Source organism: Danio rerio, chromosome 2 (assembly GCF_049306965.1).
Source record: "Danio rerio strain Tuebingen ecotype United States chromosome 2, GRCz12tu, whole genome shotgun sequence".
Classification (NCBI taxonomy): Eukaryota; Metazoa; Chordata; class Actinopteri; order Cypriniformes; family Danionidae; genus Danio; species Danio rerio.
The window spans coordinates 35,310,633-35,330,450 of NC_133177.1; the positions used below are offsets into that span (position 1 = coordinate 35,310,633).

At 36.2% G+C, this 19,818-nt stretch overlaps 2 protein-coding genes across 57 annotated transcripts in view; both read right to left on the minus strand.

The window, feature by feature from the left end:
- asap1a (ArfGAP with SH3 domain, ankyrin repeat and PH domain 1a) overlaps positions 1-16,102 on the minus strand; it is a 91,943-nt gene extending 75,841 nt beyond the window's left edge. For 6 of the 7 annotated variants that reach the window (XR_012384822.1, XR_012384819.1, XM_005163478.5 and 3 more), the window contains exons 1-3: positions 15,820-16,102; positions 15,304-15,396; positions 12,671-12,797 (exon numbers count right to left, since the gene is read on the minus strand). Coding sequence is in view for 5 of the 7 variants with exons in the window: in XM_005163478.5 (XP_005163535.1) it covers positions 12,671-12,797; positions 15,304-15,362 (186 nt within the window). In the remaining 2 variants the exon portion in view is untranslated. 7 annotated transcript variants of the gene reach the window in all.
- Positions 16,103-17,536: 1,434 nt separating this feature from the next.
- ubtfl (upstream binding transcription factor, like) overlaps positions 17,537-19,818 on the minus strand; it is a 29,824-nt gene continuing 27,542 nt past the window's right edge. For all 50 annotated transcript variants that reach the window (XM_068223456.1, XM_068223454.1, XM_068223433.1 and 47 more), the window contains 1 exon segment: positions 17,537-18,214. In XM_068223456.1, coding sequence (XP_068079557.1) covers positions 18,131-18,214 — 84 coding nt within the window. In that variant the 3' untranslated portion in view covers positions 17,537-18,130.

Here is a 19,818-nt window from a genome sequence, read left to right on the forward strand (position 1 = left end):
ATGAATGTAGGATGAATAAATCAGTCAAGGGGTTCCACAACAAACATCTAAACACAAAACAAGAATAATGTTCTATTAATGCTGCACCTAAAATTATATTTGAGTATTACCAGTAGCAGCCAGAGCAGGGTGGCCTTTGTTGACAGCAGTCTGGTCAGCCCTGAAGCCCGGTGAAGACGAGTGCGTCTGGTGACCTCAGCGCAAGGACACGAGTCGCGACACACGTCTCTCTTTCACCACTACTGCATGTGCTTGTACAAGCATCCAGCTGAGCTCGGGCCTGGACAATTCTCAAATGACAGACACGCAGCACAATCACACAGCAGCCAAGCAGCAGCACTATTATCTGCTGACTAACACTGAGCGGCCACTGAGAGCTACTTCTGACTGATAATGACAAAATGCCAGTCACACCAGCACATCTAAGGTGATCAAGCACAGTGTTGAGTAAGCAAAGTCCTTCTTTATGTGCTTTGCAAGCTGTGGTGATACTTTAGGTCTATTTAAACGAAGACAAAACTGCGATATCTAAAGCAAGTGTTTCAATTCCTAACAAGCAAATGAGAGTAAAACTAAATCTTAATTTTGCCTGAGAATGTCATGTGGTTTTTTGTAATTATCAAAATGCAAAAACTGTTTGCTGTAAATGCTGATGCACATGAACTTCATTTTGGCAAGTTTGAGTAGCTTAGAATGTACTCTTAAAAATGCAAAATAGGCTGTTCAACTTCATAAATATAGCCATCATCTGAGTCTGACTCATGGAATAGTGACCAAGTAACAGGCACAGTATGCTATTTTTGCAACTAGAGGGCTCATATTCACAACAAACAAAGTATTTTGACGATGACATGACTTAGTGTGGAATCATGGGATTTGTGGTCTTCATTACATCCTTCAAGACCCCTGAAGAAGTCATGTTCATGTATGAGCAACATATGTTTATGGTATTATAAAGCAGTAAGGCCGAACACCACCCAAGTAAAATGAAACAGCTGAAGCAATTTCTGATGAAAGACGAAATCAAATTAAAAGCAGCAGATATGGCGTTTATCCAATCCAGGCTTATTCTGAAAACATATCTCTATATACATTTCTGGACAATGTCAAATACATTGCACAAAGTACGTTTTTGCAGTTTTTGTTTTCGCAAATCCACCAGAGGCCGCTGTCGACTGACTGAATGACTGACTGATCGACTGACCCACCCTTTTCCTTCCTTATACCCAACCAATAGTGTTTTCAAAAGCACAGATTAACCCCTGCACCCCCTTCCCTAAACCCAACTGACAGTTTTAAAAAGCAATCCAGAAAACGTTTTTCGTTTTCAGATTTTACCATATTCTCACCGTTACTTACTTGTTTATTTTATTTTTTGGTCAACTCATGGTCTCTCTGCTTCCCAAGTCTGCTGACCTACATAGCAAGCTAACTGAACAAACTGGTAACAGCGGGAAAGGTAAGCGCAAAAAGGAACATCGTCATACCACCGGAACATTTTTGTCACTTTGCTTTCAAAATGAAAAAAAAAAAAAGCAGCCAAACGTACTTCTGGCTACATAATTTGCGATCTCCAGAAATGTATATTTGGCTACATTTTCAGAATGAGCCTGCGCTGTTTTTTCCACGCCAGTCGACCCTTTTTTACCAGTCGTGATCACATAAAGAGGAATCAGCACTGTATCATTATACTTAATACAGGTTCTGTTATAATGCTGCTCTGTGCAGTCTGATAGCATGCACAACATATTAAATAGTCTTTGTTGTTTCCCTGTTTTCGTTAATACACAAACAAAATCGAGGGTGTAAGACATCATTAGCATGACACAGAATGACACAGTCTATGTCACTAGTTAAAATTGATTTATTTCTCTGGTTTTGAACATCCTTTGAAACATTTGTGATAATATAATTACATAATTCAGCAAAATATATAAACCTGTTCTAGTAGTTTTGTATATTTTAATTTTTAAAAAGTAGAAATGGATCCTTTAATCAAGCAGCCGTGCTTTTCCGTGTAATCAACCAGTAACTGATATGAAAGCCATAATATTATTTTATTTTACTTATGCTATATAAAACATTATTAGTTTTTTCATTTACCATTTACATTCCTAACTATTTCATTGTTATTTTTTATTTTATTAGTTTAAAGCCCATATTTTTGGGGTTTGTAAAAAGTTCTGTTATAATATAACATGGTGCTAAGTACTATTATATTTACCATTTAAATGTATCATTATTTTATCATTTATTTTGACAATTTATATTAATATTTTTTTATTTATAATCATCAAGTAGAAGTCCACACCAGGAATATAATGCTAGACGTAACATTTTGTTGGGTTCGCTTTATAAATGAGCAACTAAATCCATTTATAGACCACAGAATTGGGAGCAAGTATTTCTTCATCTTTTATTTCTATCGTGCTTTAACAATGTAGATGGTATCAAAGAAGCTTAACATAGATGAAGTTAAATTGAAACAGCTTTAGTCCAGTTTTCACAGTTCAGCATATTGTAAATGTCATGCTGAAAGCCAAAACACTGAAGAGCAAATCCAATGTCCACCTAATAACTTGATTTTCTTAATAACCCTTAAAGTTGTGGCTCAGTGGGTACCACTGTTGCCTCACAGCAAGAAGGTCACTAGTTCAAACACCGGCTAGCACAGTAAGCATTTCTGTGTGGAGTTTGAATGTTCTCCCTGTGTTTGCATGGGTTTCCTCCGGGTGCTCCGGTTTCCCCCACAGTCCAAAGACATGCGCTATAGGTGAATTGAATAAGCTAAATTGTTAGCTAAGTTAGTTGGTTCATTCTGCTGTGGGAACCCCTGATAAATAAAGGGACTAAGCCGAAGGAAAATGAATAAATAAATCAAGCTACTCCTGCTCTAGTATGATGATGCAAGCTTGCATAACATGTATAAGATAATTATTAATCATTTCCCCAAAATTTCAAGACTAAAAACTAATTAAATTATTCAAATGATAATTAAACATTTTTAGAAAAGGACTCAACTTCACTTTGTGTAAAAGCTAAATGAAATAAAAGTATATTGCAAGTAACTGTTCAGTCTTCTGCAGCTCAATGAAAACACGATGTTGTGAGAAAAATGGAAATCTGCTCAGCACTAAAACATCCCACTGTACAATCCCACAGATCTCATGCACCAGGAATTTCGAGGCAAGCAAATGTCGCGCAAATCCTCTGATTTCCCATCTGGCCACAAATCAATGGCTGCAGATCAGGTCTGCCGTAAAATAGGTCACTAGAGCGATTTATCGTCTTTCCCTCGACTACCATGCAGGCTCTCTAACGCATGAATGAGTACACACAAAAATAAATATGTGTAAGCTAAAAAAAGAAAGACAACATATGCCAGTCCTGCACATACCAACTGGAAAATACCGAATAGCTTTAAAAGCAGGATCACATTTGTTAGCATGTGCTCTTTCATGTTGGCAAATATCCTCATTGTTTCCAGAGCCAATCAATAAAACGCAATAAAGAGATTCCTCAATACTGTCGTCATCCCTGTTTGGAGCTCACTAAACAAAATGCAACCCAAAATACCGAAAACGCAAACAAATAAAGTCCAGAACTATTACAGAGAACACTATTGTCCTTAATAGTACAGTTGCTGTTGAGACTCCCTGCTTCATTCGCTTGGAGCAAACAATGCGAACAATGGAGCATGTTTTGAGCAAATGTTAAAGAGGGTGGACATCTTTTATTCATATTTTTGTTGGTGCTGGTGACAGGGATGACTAAGCAGCGGGTGTATCCGAGCGGCGTTGTATTGTTAAGTAAAGAAAGGTATTCCACTGACCCATTTCACCTTCATTCAAACCACCGAAGAGGAGTTTGAAGACTAAAAACCTTCAACCGATCAACATGTGAGAGCATAAAACATCCACAATTGTGTTCTGTTTTGTTTATGGTCTCCCTTTAATGCTTTAAGCTCCGCCTCAGGAGTGCAATGAGTGAATCTGGAGTTGGATGGGTTTTGCTGCAGTGCAGAATATTACAGTGCGTCCCTGTACAAGGGATTTATTCAATGCCCATGTAAATGAAGCACTAACTGCTGTATCAGTCAACTGTGGACTTCTCCTAAGCATTGGGGGACGTTTTTTTTTTTTTTTTTTTTTTGTAGCTGAGTGGATTAACAGTGTGGGTATTACTGCTGGGGTAAAACAGTGAATCTCTGACATCATTCACTCGATTATATTGTATGAAGGAAAACTTGTGGCGCTCATCAAGTCTCATAATGAAAGCTGGATTTATCCGTTCTGTAAATTCTGAAGTGTAAATTGTGAGCATTTAAAAAATACGTATATTTGTATGCATGCCAGCAGCTTGTCGATATGTAGTCTATATATTTGCATTGCCATCTGGTCCTCATGATGAGGATATATGAGTGCAGTGCCACAGAAAACATTACCACGACTGAGTGGTTCTGTATGGAATGCAGGATTATAGCAAAACGTGCTGTGGACAAAATGGAGTGAAGCGAAAATATAGATTGCACATTAAAATGTTTGGCAGTAGCATGTATTAATATTAATAGCAAAGCATTTTGAAGTAATGAGTAGTGCAATGCTGAGGTTTTAACCCATAACATAGTTTGTTTTGCTTGCTTCAGCTACTAATGATGTCAAATGCACCAATCCAGTTCATTGAGTCATATTCATAATCGTCATGAGTCATGACTCCACATGAAATTGCAGCAAGCTAGCTTAAAGGATTGAAAAAAGCTTATGTTCAGGGTCTGAAACATACAACCTAACCAAAGCATTTTCTTACATAATATAACAAATATATTTGTATATACAATTGTATTTTGGTTCTATTGTTTTTTTTTCTGGACAATTTATTGGTTAAAATGAATGAATAAATCAGAAATTCATTCATTTTCATTGATCCATTCGATTTCTTTTCGGCTTAGTCCCTTTATTAATCTGGGGTCGCCACAGTGGAATGAACCGCCAACTTATCCAGCATATGTTTCACACAAGGATGTCCTTCCAGCTGCAACCCATCACTGGGAAACACCCATACACACTCATTCACACTCATACACTACGGGCAATTTAGCCTACCCAATTCACCTATCCCACATGTCTTTGGACTGTGGGGGAAACCGGAGCACCCGGAGAAAACCCATGCGAACACAGAGAGAACATGCAAACTCCACACAAATGCCAACTGACCCAGCTAAGGCTTGAACCAGCGACCTTCGTGCTGTGAGGTGATAGTGCTACCCACTGCGCCACCGTGACACAATTAATGTCACAACAGCAATGATGATTAATAAAAATCATTTTAAGAAACCCTATGAAGTTTTACTTTTATCTCAAATTCAAGCAGTATTCATCTTAAAACTAGTGCTGGGCAAAGAATAGTTAAGATTGTTTGCATCCAAAAATTGTTTTTTTTTTTTTAGATATGAGTGTGTATTACATATAGAAGCGACATAGAAGCGACCTTCTTGCTGTGAGATAACCAATGAGCCACTGTGAACCACTGTGTTGCCTCACAGGAAGAATGTCGCTGGTTCGAGTCTTTAAGATAAATGTAGGTGTAAGTTATACAGTGCGTTGTCAATTGCAGAGAGGTGAAAAAACAAGTTCTGAAAGACATCAAGCCTCAGACAGGTAAAGTAAAGCAAAAATAACGCAACATTACTTTCATAAAAAAGAAACAAAGTAACGGAACTAGTTAGAGTAACTCAATATTGTAATGCATTACTTTCAAAAGTAACTATCCCCAACACTGCATCCTAGTATTCAGCTATTAAAAGGTTTAACTAGGCTAAATAGGTTAACTAGGCAAGTCAATAGAGAACAATGGTTTATTCTGTAACCAATTGAAGAAAATAATTTCTTACCTATGCTAATACTATTGACCTTGTTTGATTTTTTGTTTTCAATTAAATATTCTAGCCTAACAAAAAAAAAAATCTTCAGAAATAAAATATAATAAGACAAATATATACTGTTGGGGGTGGGGGTGTATTTAAATATTTCACTTGGGAAGGAACTGAAATTTCACACAAGGGCTAATCATTTTCTCCTTGACTGTATGTAGCTTCATTTTATTTTATACAAACTTGAGTGTTTATTTATGTCTTGTGACTTGATTTGACATTTTGGCCACTTACTACATATTTGCTATAAGCACTCTTTTCTAAATATGTCATCAAGGCAGAAATTACAATTATACTCAATTAGATTCAACAGGATTCATTCCAATTGATTGAAATTAGTGTGTTTATACAGTAAAAATGTAAATCTGAGATCTAGCCTAAGGGTTAGTGCATGTGCTCTGACACATGTGATGTGCTCATATGGGACAATGGGAATTCACATCATCTGTCATCTCATCTGTCATTTCCCCATCCCATTCCCCTACTTCTCCCTAGCCCTCTCATGTCTGAATAAAATAAGAGAGGAAATCCTCTGAATTCCAGATGATGCTTTCAAAAGACGCCAATGGGACGTGTGGAGCTGCCAAAACAAGACACCACTGACGAGTCTCTTCAGATTAGGGCTGCGTGATATTGTGATTTTTTTTTCTGGCAATACATATTGAAATAGTTTGTATACTTAACACTAGATAAAATGAGTGGCTCTACTTGGAAATTGGAATTCATAATTGAAATTGATTTATTCATAATAAACCAATTACAAGTATAGATTAATAGTGGAGCAAATATACAAATTAAATAAACAGTATATTAGGGCTTTCTGGGAGTCTAGCGGTACAGCACGATGAAAGGTATCTTTTTCATCTTAAAACGAGTTTTTGTTTTCAACCATCTGTGACAGTGTGCAAAACTGGTAAAAACTGTTTCTTTTCCATGAGGTCATGGCAAAACAACACATAAACAGCTATGCCAATTATCTCCTCAGGTACCGATTATGTGCCTTATTCAATGTTAAATGCTACCGAATGTGAATTTCAATAGCATTATACGTGACATTTATTGCCATACTACTGAAATCAGCATCAGATAGTTCACTTCAGATCTTGAAAATTAAATAACTAGTAAATGGATTGAAAATGAAAGTCAGTAACTGCAAGCTAACAACATCAGTCACACAGCCTATGCTTTTTTCATAATGTTAAATAAGTTAGATATGTATTAAATAGGTTATAATCCTTACCATTTCAACTGGAGTGCAACGGATGACCTTTAAATGAATGGATGGTATTTAAATGTTTCTGTCAAACACATTTGGTGCAGACAGAGTTGGGCGATACCAACCAATTTGGCATCGTACAATGTCTTATGGGAAACATCGCGATGGACGATGGCATCGTCATTGTAGGCGGTGGTGAACTAATTGTTTATGAATAATTAATGAATTCATAACAAATTAATTATTTGTAGCCTACCATTTCAACTACCTGACCCGCATGGTCTTTGTTTTACCCATAACCAAATCATGAATAAACAAAGATAAGTTACACACAAATTAACACCTGTGAATCATTTTTTCGCGGGTCTCTGGCATGAATAAGCAAAGTGATTTGTGTCATTATAATTGCATTGACAAACTTGGTTCCTGTTGGTTGTGCACCTTTTTCACAATCAGAATTTTGCCAATAGAATAAAAATACAAAAAATACAAAAAGATACAAAAAAATTCTAACATAAAAATAATCATGTAGAGCTTCACGATCTTCTATCCCCTCTTGTAATGTAATGTATTTTTTATTTAATGCCATGTCAGCAACAAGGCTATTTTCATGGCAGGAATCTTTCAACAATAAATATACAATTTAAAAATCAACAAACAAAATAAAACATAAATTAAATAAGATTTTTTATGTTAATACATGATAAAAATTCTAAAATCTTTTCTGGTTTAATTTTGTTAAAAATGTCCTTAAAAGAGTTCATTTCATTAAAAAGTCTTCTGGAATCAGTAAAATCAGGACAGTCCAGTAAAATGTGTTTTATAGTAAGAGGAGTTATGCAACACAAACACTGAGTAGGGTTTTCACCTTGGAGCAAAAAACCACGTGTTATTCTATCCTCTCTTGTAAAACAGTAAATTTGTAAATCCATAGATAGCAACAATTGCCTGAGTAGTATTAAAATGAACTTCAAAATGGGCCATTTTTTGTGCTTCACACCTTTTTATTGGTGTTTTTTTCTTTCACGAGTAATGTCCGAAATTTAGAACAAAAATGTTTCTTTGACAACAATACAGCAGGTCGGCAGTGAAAGATGACTTTACTATCGTCAGATTATATGTTTTCTTGCACACCTGGATGTTGGACTCTTTGCTGATGACTTGGCCAAAACTGATTAGCTGAAGTCACGACAGCCAACAGAGGATTCTGCTTAGTTTGAAAACCTTCTTCGAAGGGTTATTTTCACAATTTATGATGGCATAGCAGTCGAAATAGGACAAATGAGCTCATGAATGGGACAAAACCTTGACCTCTGTTAGTGGGATCACCCAACTTTCAAACTACCCAAACCCCCTATAGGCCTGTGGCAGACTATTTAACTTTTTTTTTTTACATTTTTAAAAAAAAAAACTAAACAATATTTTTACTTGTCTAAAAAATGCTTCTTGATTTAAGAATATTTAGATATTTGGACTAGAAATGAGACAAAAACTCTAAGTATGCAAAGCATTTTTTTATATTGCAGATGTGCATGTTGCAATATCAGTGCTAAAAAGCTTATATTGTGCAGCTCTACACCAGGCTACCATCATTAGCTAAAAATCAGGGGCTCCTTTCACAACCGGTCCTGAGCTTTCTGTTCATCTCCTTAACACCCTTTCAGTAAAAAAACACAGCCAGCCTGCCCATGTGTATAATTCAGAGCGCTGTTCATTTACCTCCCATTCATTCTGTCTCACAATGCCTCCTATCACTACCCTAGACATTGCTAATTCATGACGGTGACGTTCACGTCTCTCAGAGTCATTCGAGGATCTCCGTGTCTTTCTTGGCCATTAAAACAGTGTGTCAATAGAGAGCAGGCTCTGTGGCAAAGCAAGAGGAAGCCCCTTTATCCGCCCGCAGAGCTCTCTCTGTTTTCTTGGCAAGTCAGGTGTTCACCGGTCCATGTGTAAGTAGGTTAATCCTTCCTCTCTATCTCCCTCGTTCTGCTCCTGGAACCACTGCTCTGGAGAATAACCTCTCCTTGTAACATGAACTATTCTTAGAACATCACAAATCTCAGATCCACAGCGGATGAACAACGCTGGCATGACTTGTGGGATTTCTGCTCTTGGAGAATTAGGAAAGCACAACTGGCTGACCCAACTTTTAGATTATTTTTAAGAAAAAACGATTTTCTTAGAGAGGTTTTGTGTTGTTTCTAGTCTAAATATCTAATAATTTTTAAATCAAGAAGCATTTTTTTGATAAATACAAAATGGTGTTGTTTTCATAAAAAACAACAAAGTTTTAAGCAAGTTTTTCCTTAAAGCATGTAAAATTATCAGCAAGTGGGCTAAGCAAAATAAACTAGACTATTTCTTAGATTATTATAGATCATTTTAGATTTTTGGATTATTATTTTTGCTCGTATTAAAGAGAATAATATTACTTGTCTGGAAAAAGTCTTTTTAATAGAAGAATTTTTAGATATTTGGACAAGATATTTTGACATTTTGCACTGTACATTGTGCAAATCATGTGACAGCCTGATGTGTGCTTATGAATAATTTAATTGCACGCAAATAAAGAAATTAATGAGCCTATTCCCCCAAATGACACTAATATTAAATAGATTCATTGAAAAAAAAAAAAAAACACACACACACGTTTTTTTTATTTTAAACCCAGTTTCAAGCAAAAGTTATGCAAATTTGCAAATCTCGTTTGACTCTATTTTGCCCCTCCGCTAGTCCATGCTCATCTATGAACATAATAACATACAGACATCTAGGTCACGGGGACCACTGGCCCATCTGTCTTCGCTTATGTTCCACTGCATTTGTTGCTTTTGACTAATTAGCTGAGGTTGATCTAATCACAGTTGCACTTGTATGAGGTGGTTTACAATCTCTGTTCTTATAAATTCATCAGAAATATAAAGGAATTCAATGTTTGTGAATAAAAAGAAAATAATTAATAAGTAATTAATCAGTAATTGTGTGATAATTATGTATGAATACAAACAAACCTGCATTCAATTGCATTTCCAAGCATTCAATTGCTTGCTTTGATTAAATGAAGTTGTATGTTTCACAAAGTATTTTATAAAGTAAATATATTATTATTATTATAACAGTTAAAATAAATAATAATTACAGTGTCAATAGAGTAATTGGTGCCAATGCTAAAAGTATTTGTCCCATATTTTTTCCCTAAAAAGTTTTTAGTATTTACCAAAGCATTATAAGCCATTAACTAAACCAACCATTGACACATTTTTGATTTGAAATAAAGACGTATGTCAAAATCTAAGAAAAAGACATTTGCTTAATTGCTTTTAACAACGACAATCCCCTGAAGCACCGAGAATGACACCATCTAAACTATTCATTTTAAAAACACATTTTTTCCATATATACATATAAACAATTTTTTTTTCTAATTTATTTCAAATTATGGGTAAATATATACAGATATTTAAAGGTCCCGTGAAGCGAAATGTGCAGTTTTTTATTTGATGTTTGACTTAAATGAAAAACAAAGTAAGGGCGGGACATATAATAGCTCCTCCCCTTTAAAAAACAGCCAATAGTGTTTCGTTTTATTACCCCTCTCCCAATGAGAGTGGTTGGGCTCAAGCACATCAAATGAAAAGCAAATGAGAAGCATATTGAAGGGGGTGGGGCATATCACATACTAGAGAGCATTTGATTGGTCAGGGTTTGATGAGAAACTGAAGTATGAGGTGATGTTAAAAAAATGTTGACCCATTTAGTTGACACTACTATCTTTACATGTTTGTATCAGAATTATTTCTAAACAAGAATTTTTTCTTTGGTTGCGTCTGAAATCACATACTTCCATACTTAATAGTACACTAAAAACAGTATGCGAGCCGAGTAGTATGTCCAAATTCAAAGAGTTTGAAAATCAGTAAGTGAGAAGTCCCCGGATGACCTTCTACTTCTGGTGAGATTCTGAAGTGCGCATCGTATGGACGCTACGCTATCCTATAATGCCCCGCAAGAGAGTTCATGAATGGGAGTTAAGTGATGCAACTCACGCAGGTAGGTCACGTGACAAAATGGCGGATGTAGTACGTCCATTCATACTGCTCACATTCATACTGTATAGAATAAACTTTTCTAATGTCCGAGTAGTACGTTTAAATTCAAATGCAGTACCTACTGAGTAGTAGGAGATTTCGGACGCAGCCAATGAGAAGCGTCTTGAAGGGGGCGGGGCATGTCAGATACTAGAGAGCATTTGATTGGTCAGAATTTGATGAGTAACTAAACTCTGAGTTGACGTGGAAAAAAACGTTAATTCGTTTAGGCAGAAGTGATAAACTAATATCTTTGCATGTTTGTATCAGTTTTATATACAGAATTTTGTCTTTTTTTGTAATACACTAGCTTAAACGGTAGATATTTTGAAAGACTAACATACTGATACTAACATGTAATAAACATTATTTATTGGACTTTCAAGTATATAGAGAGCTCTGACGTCACTCGCAGTGCTACATGAAAGGGGCGGAGCTAAGGCTTTCTTTTAGTGTGTTGCTTACTGCAACTTTGTGATTGACGATTGATAATGTACACCAGCTCTGCTTAATAACACAACTGCTTGAAGATAAATTAATGCAAAATAAAACCACATCTAAGCACACAGCAGGTCTGCCTTTATGTTTCCCAGGTATTGCTTAAAATATATTTCTGTATACATAAAAAAAATGAGCTTTTAATTTTCAAAATATGACTTGATTGATCTGACTGGTGATGTCAACAAGGCAGTGCACATTAGGGAGGACCCACTACATTAAAAATGAAGTGATTTTTGTAGAAGACTGATATTTCTGAGTACAAATTGTGCAGAGTGCACAGTCTGTTGTTACAAAAAGAAATTGACCAAATTCCCATTAACTAATGTGTAGCTTCCAACATCCACAGCCATGATGACATCACAGAATTCCTCACGACAAATTATGACGTTTTCTCCCTTGAAACAGTCAGCCACAAAATAAATAACACATTCAACATTACATCCAACTGACATCTCGCGTTGCAATTCCAATGCAGTTCTAGATAAAATATACTTCATTGTAAATCCATTGACTATTTGGCACCGCTGATGAACGCGTTATTCCTTAAAATTCATTAAAATGTCAGGAACAGATTAACCTTACACAGTTCAGCCCTTTTAGAAAGCAGAAATTGTGACGTAATAATATTATCGAATAACGTATTCTGTGTAAACTGTTGTCAACAACGGATGAATTCATGTAAATGTTCACCAGCGCCGCATTCTGTTTAACGTTACAGCAAATTTACATCTACTGAACTACCCGCAGCCCAACGGGAACCGACTGGTGCTTCACAGCACAGAGAGTCAAGGAGAATCTAGAGGTTGTAGGGCAGAAACGAGTGTTAAGTGCGTTCAAAGTGAATCCTCCATTGGACTGGACCGTTATTCGCGTCTTGCACAATAGTGAGCGAGTGGAGGCTCCCCTCATCTGAGAGTGACAGAGCGGCCTTACCTCTTCCAGAACATTGACCGTGTTCCGGCAGCTCTGCAGGCGGGTGGTGAAGCTCGAGGTCGTAGGGGAATTGTAATCCTCCGTCGTCTCCGAGAGAAACTCGGACACGGAGATCTGATCCGGCATCCTTGCAAACGCGGTCGCCCAGTAAAAATGGAGGGGAGAAAAATCACAATAGCACCATGAATTAGACAGGGGTGGTCAAAAGCGGAGCGGTCTCTCTGTTTGGGTAAGGCTGAATGGCAAGGCAATGCGTAAAATGAAAAGAAACGTAGCCAAATGCCTGGCACTGCCTTTTCCTTCACTGACTGTGCAAATCCCGTCCCTAGAGAGGGTCGTTGTGTGTAATTTCCCCGTCTTTCCTCTTCCCCTGTCTTAATTATCCACTTGCATCTACATAAAACGGCTCTGACTCCTCTCCTTGTTCTCCCAATGTAAGATATGGGATGCTGGTTTAAAATGCCCTCATTCCGCAGCCTAGCTTTCAAATGCTATGATATTTTAAGTGTTTTCTTCAATTATAGTTGTTCCGGTTTGTAAAGCGGTTTCATTCTGTTTTCCCTTTCTCTTTCCTCCGTTTTCCCCCCGTCCTGACGGTCTGAGCTCCCTGACACCAGCGCGTGCACGCACGCTCATCTCCTCCCACCGCTGATGACGGGATAAACAAGAGGAGCAGCTGCGCATGCGTCACGACGCAATGGAGAGGGGTTTTACTTTAGCTGCTTTGTACAGAAAATCTAATTAAGAAACAAGCGTGTATTCACTTAAACATAATGGTCCCAAAATAATGTTATGGCAGTGAAGTTATTAAAGAAACTATTTTTGCTTTCATAAGAACCTTGAGAAGCTATTGATTTTTTTTTTGAGAAGTTATTAATTTAAAGAACATTTTTTCCTCTTAAAGAAGGTTTTCTTTTTTGAATGGAGAGTTTCCTAAGATGCTAAAAGTTTTTCATGGAACCACTCATGCCGATAAAGAACCTTCACTAAAAAAAGTGTATATATAGTCCATATGATAAAAGGCTATTAATGCAATAAAAACGAGATAAAGACATGCAATAAATATGATAAATTGGTAAAACAATAAAACAAATAAATGGTGAAAATAATAATAATAAATAAAAATGGCCCTTCTCTGTATTTTGTGATTATATTTATTATCACTTATCCATGCCTTATAAATGTAGTCTATAAAGTAAATACATTTATTTGGTTTGACGGTCAGTCATAAATAAATTATACTGTTAAACAGCATAAGCAAGGGTATTTCCATATAAAACAGTCAAATTAGATAGATTTCTAATAAATTGTAGCTTATTACATATAACAAAATTATTACGAAAAATTGTAGCAACTTAGTTGGGATCTCGCATAGTTTCTGACCTAACTCGTGCATCACATTGATAACTGAATAGGACTGAATAGGAATTTAAAAGGGAATTCAATAATTATAATCCACAACTGAACTGGTTTAATTTAAGCATTTTAAAATGTAATATAAGCTAAACTTACTTAATAACATATTTTGAAATCCGTTTATGCACTGAAAATGTTTCCATTAGTCTCTCAAACATTTATTTTTCACACTCCAATATTAATGCACCTTAAAATCCAAAATCAAACAAAAAGTGCTCAGGGGTAACTTTAATATTATGTCTGTGCTCTTTGGGTAAGGGATTCACCAGAATAAACAACAAAAATCAGTCCAAGGCATTCGAAAAAGTTAGAAAAAATAAATAAATAAATAAATATATATATATATATATATATATATATATATATATATATATATATATATATATATATATATATATATATATATATATATATATATATATATATATATATATATATGGTGACGCAGTAGCGCAGTAGGTAGTGCTGTCGCCTCACAGCAAAAAGGTCACTAGTTCGAGCCTCGGCTGGGTCAGTTGGCGTTTTTGTGTGGAGTTTGTATGTTCTCCCTGTGTTCACGTGGGTTTCCTCTGGGTTCTCTGGTTTCCACCACAGTCCAAAAACATGCGGTATAGATTTTTTGAGTGCCTTGGACAGATTTTTGTTATTAATTATGCACCAGAGTTGGACATCTCAACTGTGGTAAGAGACATCCGAAGAATATAAATATGAAAAAAAAAGCGATGACAATCGTCAAATGACAGTTTGCTGTTAATGTACTCCCCCTTAGCCAATGCAAGATTTAGATGACCTATTATTGAGACATTCAAGAAGAATGTTTTAGCTTAAATTGTTGTCATTGGTGATTTATTAGCAGCTACTGGTACATTGAGTACATTCCTGTATGCTTTAAAAGACATTATTTTGCCTGTATTTTGTGTGTGTGTTTTGTAGTGGTAACTACTGATTTCTATTTTAAGAATCATCAAGCATCACAGTTTCAGCTAAAAAATCTTCTATATTTTTTCTTGAGGAACAAAAGTCACATGTTGGTTTTTAACAATCTTATTTTATTTATTCTTTTGGTGAACTACCCCTTTAAACAGTTTGATTACTCTGCTGTAAACTGAGCAGTGCGGGCATATTGATGTGCAAATCTGGAGGAAGGATAAACTCACTGGAAGCACATATGATGAGCAGATGAATATTTAAAAAGAGAAGTGCATTTCTCAACTCACCGACTCCATAATGAATCCCTGGAGGAAAAACTTGACAAACGCGAGGACGAGGACCTCATGGCTCTGTAGTCACCTCAGCAAAACAACCCTGAGCTAAAACAATAAAAAAGGTATTATCAGTGTGTGGATCACATCTCAAATACATCTGCTTTCTATTGAAAGAAAAACAGCTCGTGCTATAGCTACTTTATAGCTAATGAAAGCTTGTGGACACATTTGAACCATCCAGAAAGCCAGAATCTCTATCTGGTCAGGCTGTTTTTTTAAGCATGTTACCTACAACAAATGGCAACCTTAAAAAAGAAGCCACCCACCCACCATGTTCCAAAACAAAACTTCCAGTTAAGCTGGATTTTCCTGAGAAGAAAACTTGTCAATATTTAAATTGATTCACATTTTTTCTAAGTAATAAAAAGCGCTTCTCTCCTAAAGTTTCTATTTGCTCCAGGCATAATATTAGTCCGAAACAATTTTTAGCCACTCAGGGAAAAATAGCCACGCCTTATTATAACTTACCGAGACAGCTGCGGTTTCACTCCGTATTAACAGATTAAAAAGTAATTGCAAAGCAGATTGTGCGTACAGCTCCGTGTTTCCGAGTGGCACCATATTCAGCGCATTGTGCTCCGTCCAGCGCGCGGACATTACGGGCTGAAATCACATGCCGCTACAGTTACAATGAGCAGGAATGCGCGCATTGATCTGCCCCATCTGGAGCTGCTGGACAGGAAGCGGGAGTCCGGCATGTGAGTTTGGAGGGGGCCGGAGGAGGGAATCCTTGCACAGGACCACGACTAATGGCAGGAACTGGCAACTCTTCACTTTTAAATGGAAACCTGATACCGCGGCCCTAAACCAGCGCGTTCTGCGGCGTTAAAATCAGCCTCGCGGACGGAAATGACAGTGGCGTTTTTTGAGGAAACATCCAGATCAACACTCATCCAGATCCAGATCTGATCAACTGAAGATAATGCGCAATAACCCTTGATTAGGATCATCTGAGGGGGTTGTTTAAATGTTTTAACATTAATCCAAAATAAAGTTACTTGAAATAAAATAAACATTAATAATTGTGTGTGTGTGTATATATATATATATATATATATATATATATATATATATACACACACACACACATGTATGTGTGTGTGCATGTGTCAACAAATAGGCTGTTTCATTTAGTGTAATTTTAAACAAAAATAGCTAAAACATGTAGACATGTTATCATAAAAAAACTCCCAACTGTTAGGCTACCTTTAACTGTAAAATATTATTAAACCAATAATTTTTCATTTACATAAAAATACGCCTAACCGAATCATTGTTTAAAACATTTATTCTATAAATGTATATTAATAGTCACAAAATATATTGGTTTAATTATATCCATTATAAACATGAATCTGTGTTTCCAAATGCAATTTTTGTTTGTTTTTTCATTAAGATGCACTGGCGTAATTATATTGATAAAAAGTTAATAATTAAATGACAATTTCTTGAGGATTAATAGTGTTAGGCATTAAATATAAATCATCTGAATATATGTATTGTAATTATTATTTTTTTAAATCTAAATCTAAATAGGGTCAGTTTTTTCATGTTTCTTTTAAAGAAAATTATTCTGTTCAAGGTGGTACTTATTAAATGTAAAAAAAAGTTATATTATTTCAAATAACTGCTTTCTTATATTGTTTGCAGTTTCAAATGAAATTATTACTTGTCATTATTGCTTTACTACTATTACCATTATTAACTACAATAATAATAATAATAAATATTAGAGTGATTTTTAAAGGATCATATGACTCTGAAGAGTAATGAAGCCAAAAAATCTTCTTTAAAATCACAGGCATAAATTATTCAATTAAATGATAAACTACTTTTGAACAGTTATTTTATAGTGCAACAACATTTTACAGTTTGTACTGTATTTTTGATTAAATAAATGCAGCCTTGGTGAGCAGGAGAAGTTTATTTTAAAACATTTAGAAATCCCACTGACCCCAAACTTTTGTCTTGTGTATATATAAACACTATGATAGCTTTTTTCTTTAAATTTACGAATCTATTACTGCATGTTTCCTTGTTGGTTTAGAGTCATTAGAGACATGTAACGGTTCAAAGTTGTTGATCAAAAATCCCCTAAAAATGGATTTAATTCTTATCCACATACAAAAACCCCTTTGCAAAACGGTTTATGTATCATCAATGTATCTAAAAAGACACAACTGAGTACAAGAAGGAAAAAAGTGCATTTATTACGCAAAATCTGCAACAGAATGATTTAAACAAGTCTTGAGCAGCTGGTATAGCCCTCACAGCCCCGGCAACTCTCTGAGGCGGACAAATATAAACAGGAGAACAGGGGGATTTCATCTCCATTGCAAAGTCTCTCATCCCGAACGTCCACCTCCGAGCAACCCTGATGCTTTCCAAACGTACAAAAGCTCAACCGGCTCAATCCGAAAATTATTTTCAAGTTAAAACAAAAAGAACAAAACAGCCAACACAGATTATTTAATAACACACCTATATAAAGGCAATAAAAATTGATGCCATTACCAAACATGTAACACAGCTCCTGTAAAAGAAAAGAAGAAAACAACATGGCGTCCAATTGACTTTAAGTCTGTCGTATGGACATGATGACGGGGAGAGCTGTCGGCCACCATATCTTGTGGTTTCTTGCCCTGTAAAGAAAGGGAACCAGATTACGGTGGGCATGCTGTGAGCTCACAGCTACAGGACACCCTCTCTGCCTTTGGGAGGGGTGTTAGATTAGGGGGTGTGTCCGGCACAGCCCCCTTGTGAGAGAGCCTGGGACGGATTAGTCTGAATCAGAGTCGCTGCTGTCTTCTGATGATGAGCTGCTGGAGCCGTCTGATCGGTCATCATCATCGTCCTCTTCATTCTGTGCATTGGGGATCAATGTTGGAAAACGAAATGAATACCTCTAATGATAATAATAACAGAACAGATTCTTGAGATCTTAACTAGGCATGGGCGATATGAGCAAAACATGTATTTAATGAGAAATTTTATTTTGGGTTAATGACTTATATTAGAATGTAATGTGTAATGTAATGTGTTAGGGTGCCATACACCCAAAGCGCTTAATTATGAGGGGGGTCTCTCCATACCACCACCAGTGTGCAGCATCCACTTTGATGATGCGATGGCAGCCACAGGACAACGACGCCACTGTGCTCACCACACACATCTAATGGTGGAGTGGAGGGACAGTGATAGAGCCAATTCAGTGGATGGGAATGATTAAAAAGCCATGATGGGTAAGAGCCAATGGAGGGAATTTGGTCAGGACACTGGGGTTAGACCCCTACTCTTTACGAGTACCATGCCATGGGATTTTTAATGACCACAGAGAGTCAGGACCACGGTTTAACGTCTCGTCCAAAAGACGGCGCTCACTGACAGTATGGTGTCTCCTTCACTTTTACTGGGGTATTAGGACTCACACAGACTGCAGGTTGAGCGCCCCCTGCTGGCCTCTCTAACGTTACTTCCTACAGCAACCTAGTTTTTACCTTATGGTCTCCCATCGAGGTATTGACCAGGCTCAGCCCTTCTTGTGATATGGCTGTGGCGCAGAATATAGCTATGATTTTTTCCCTATTATTGAATAGGAGCAAAGTAGCAAATTTAAAACAATAGGACAAATATAATAGAAAACATGTACAAATTTCAGTATCTTCCTGAAAAAAAGGTCCTACTGTGTCAAAATTACAGTGTAGAGAGGAGGGGAAATAAGCATAGCTAAGCTGTACTTGTGAATAAGTTACAGCAATCTGCTGTAAGTTGCATTTTTTGACTGTAAAAAACATTAATTTAGGAAAGTGTCTATGTTAATTGGTTTTGGAAGTCTGTTTCATAAGGTTATCATTCGTGTAATATCAAAATACACTTTTATTTTCTCACTTCGTCACCTTGTGAGACTCTTTGAAATATTATTAATTTGAAGATTTGTTCTTTGTAAACCTCTCTTTTCTGAAAGCTCTGATGAACTGACCCAGTGTGTTGTGATTGGTCTACCGCTTACAGCGTGTGAATTTCAGCTCTGCAGGCTGACTCGATTCTGATTTATTTTAGAGTGCATGACAGTAAAAATGGTGTTGATTTCGCCAGTATCAGTTTGAGTGGAAATAGTGGGAAAACTAGTTGATAAACCCATACCTCTATCACGAGCAGGATGTTTCTAAATAGTTAAAGTTTTTCTTTAGTTTGTGGGATGTTAGATATTAGTCTCATCAAGATACAAATACTAAAAATAGACACATACTGTACATTAATATTTATATGTTTTTTCTATGTAGTGTAAGTTTATTGACCTTATTCTAAAATGCGGAAGTGCACCTATTTTAGCAATTGTTTTAGAACTTTCGATTCAATCGCCTATGGGACAAATGACTAGAAATAATAAACGGCAGAAAACCGTCAAACTACTTGCTCTACAAACAAATATTTGCATGATTATACAGAACAAGTAGAATAATATAA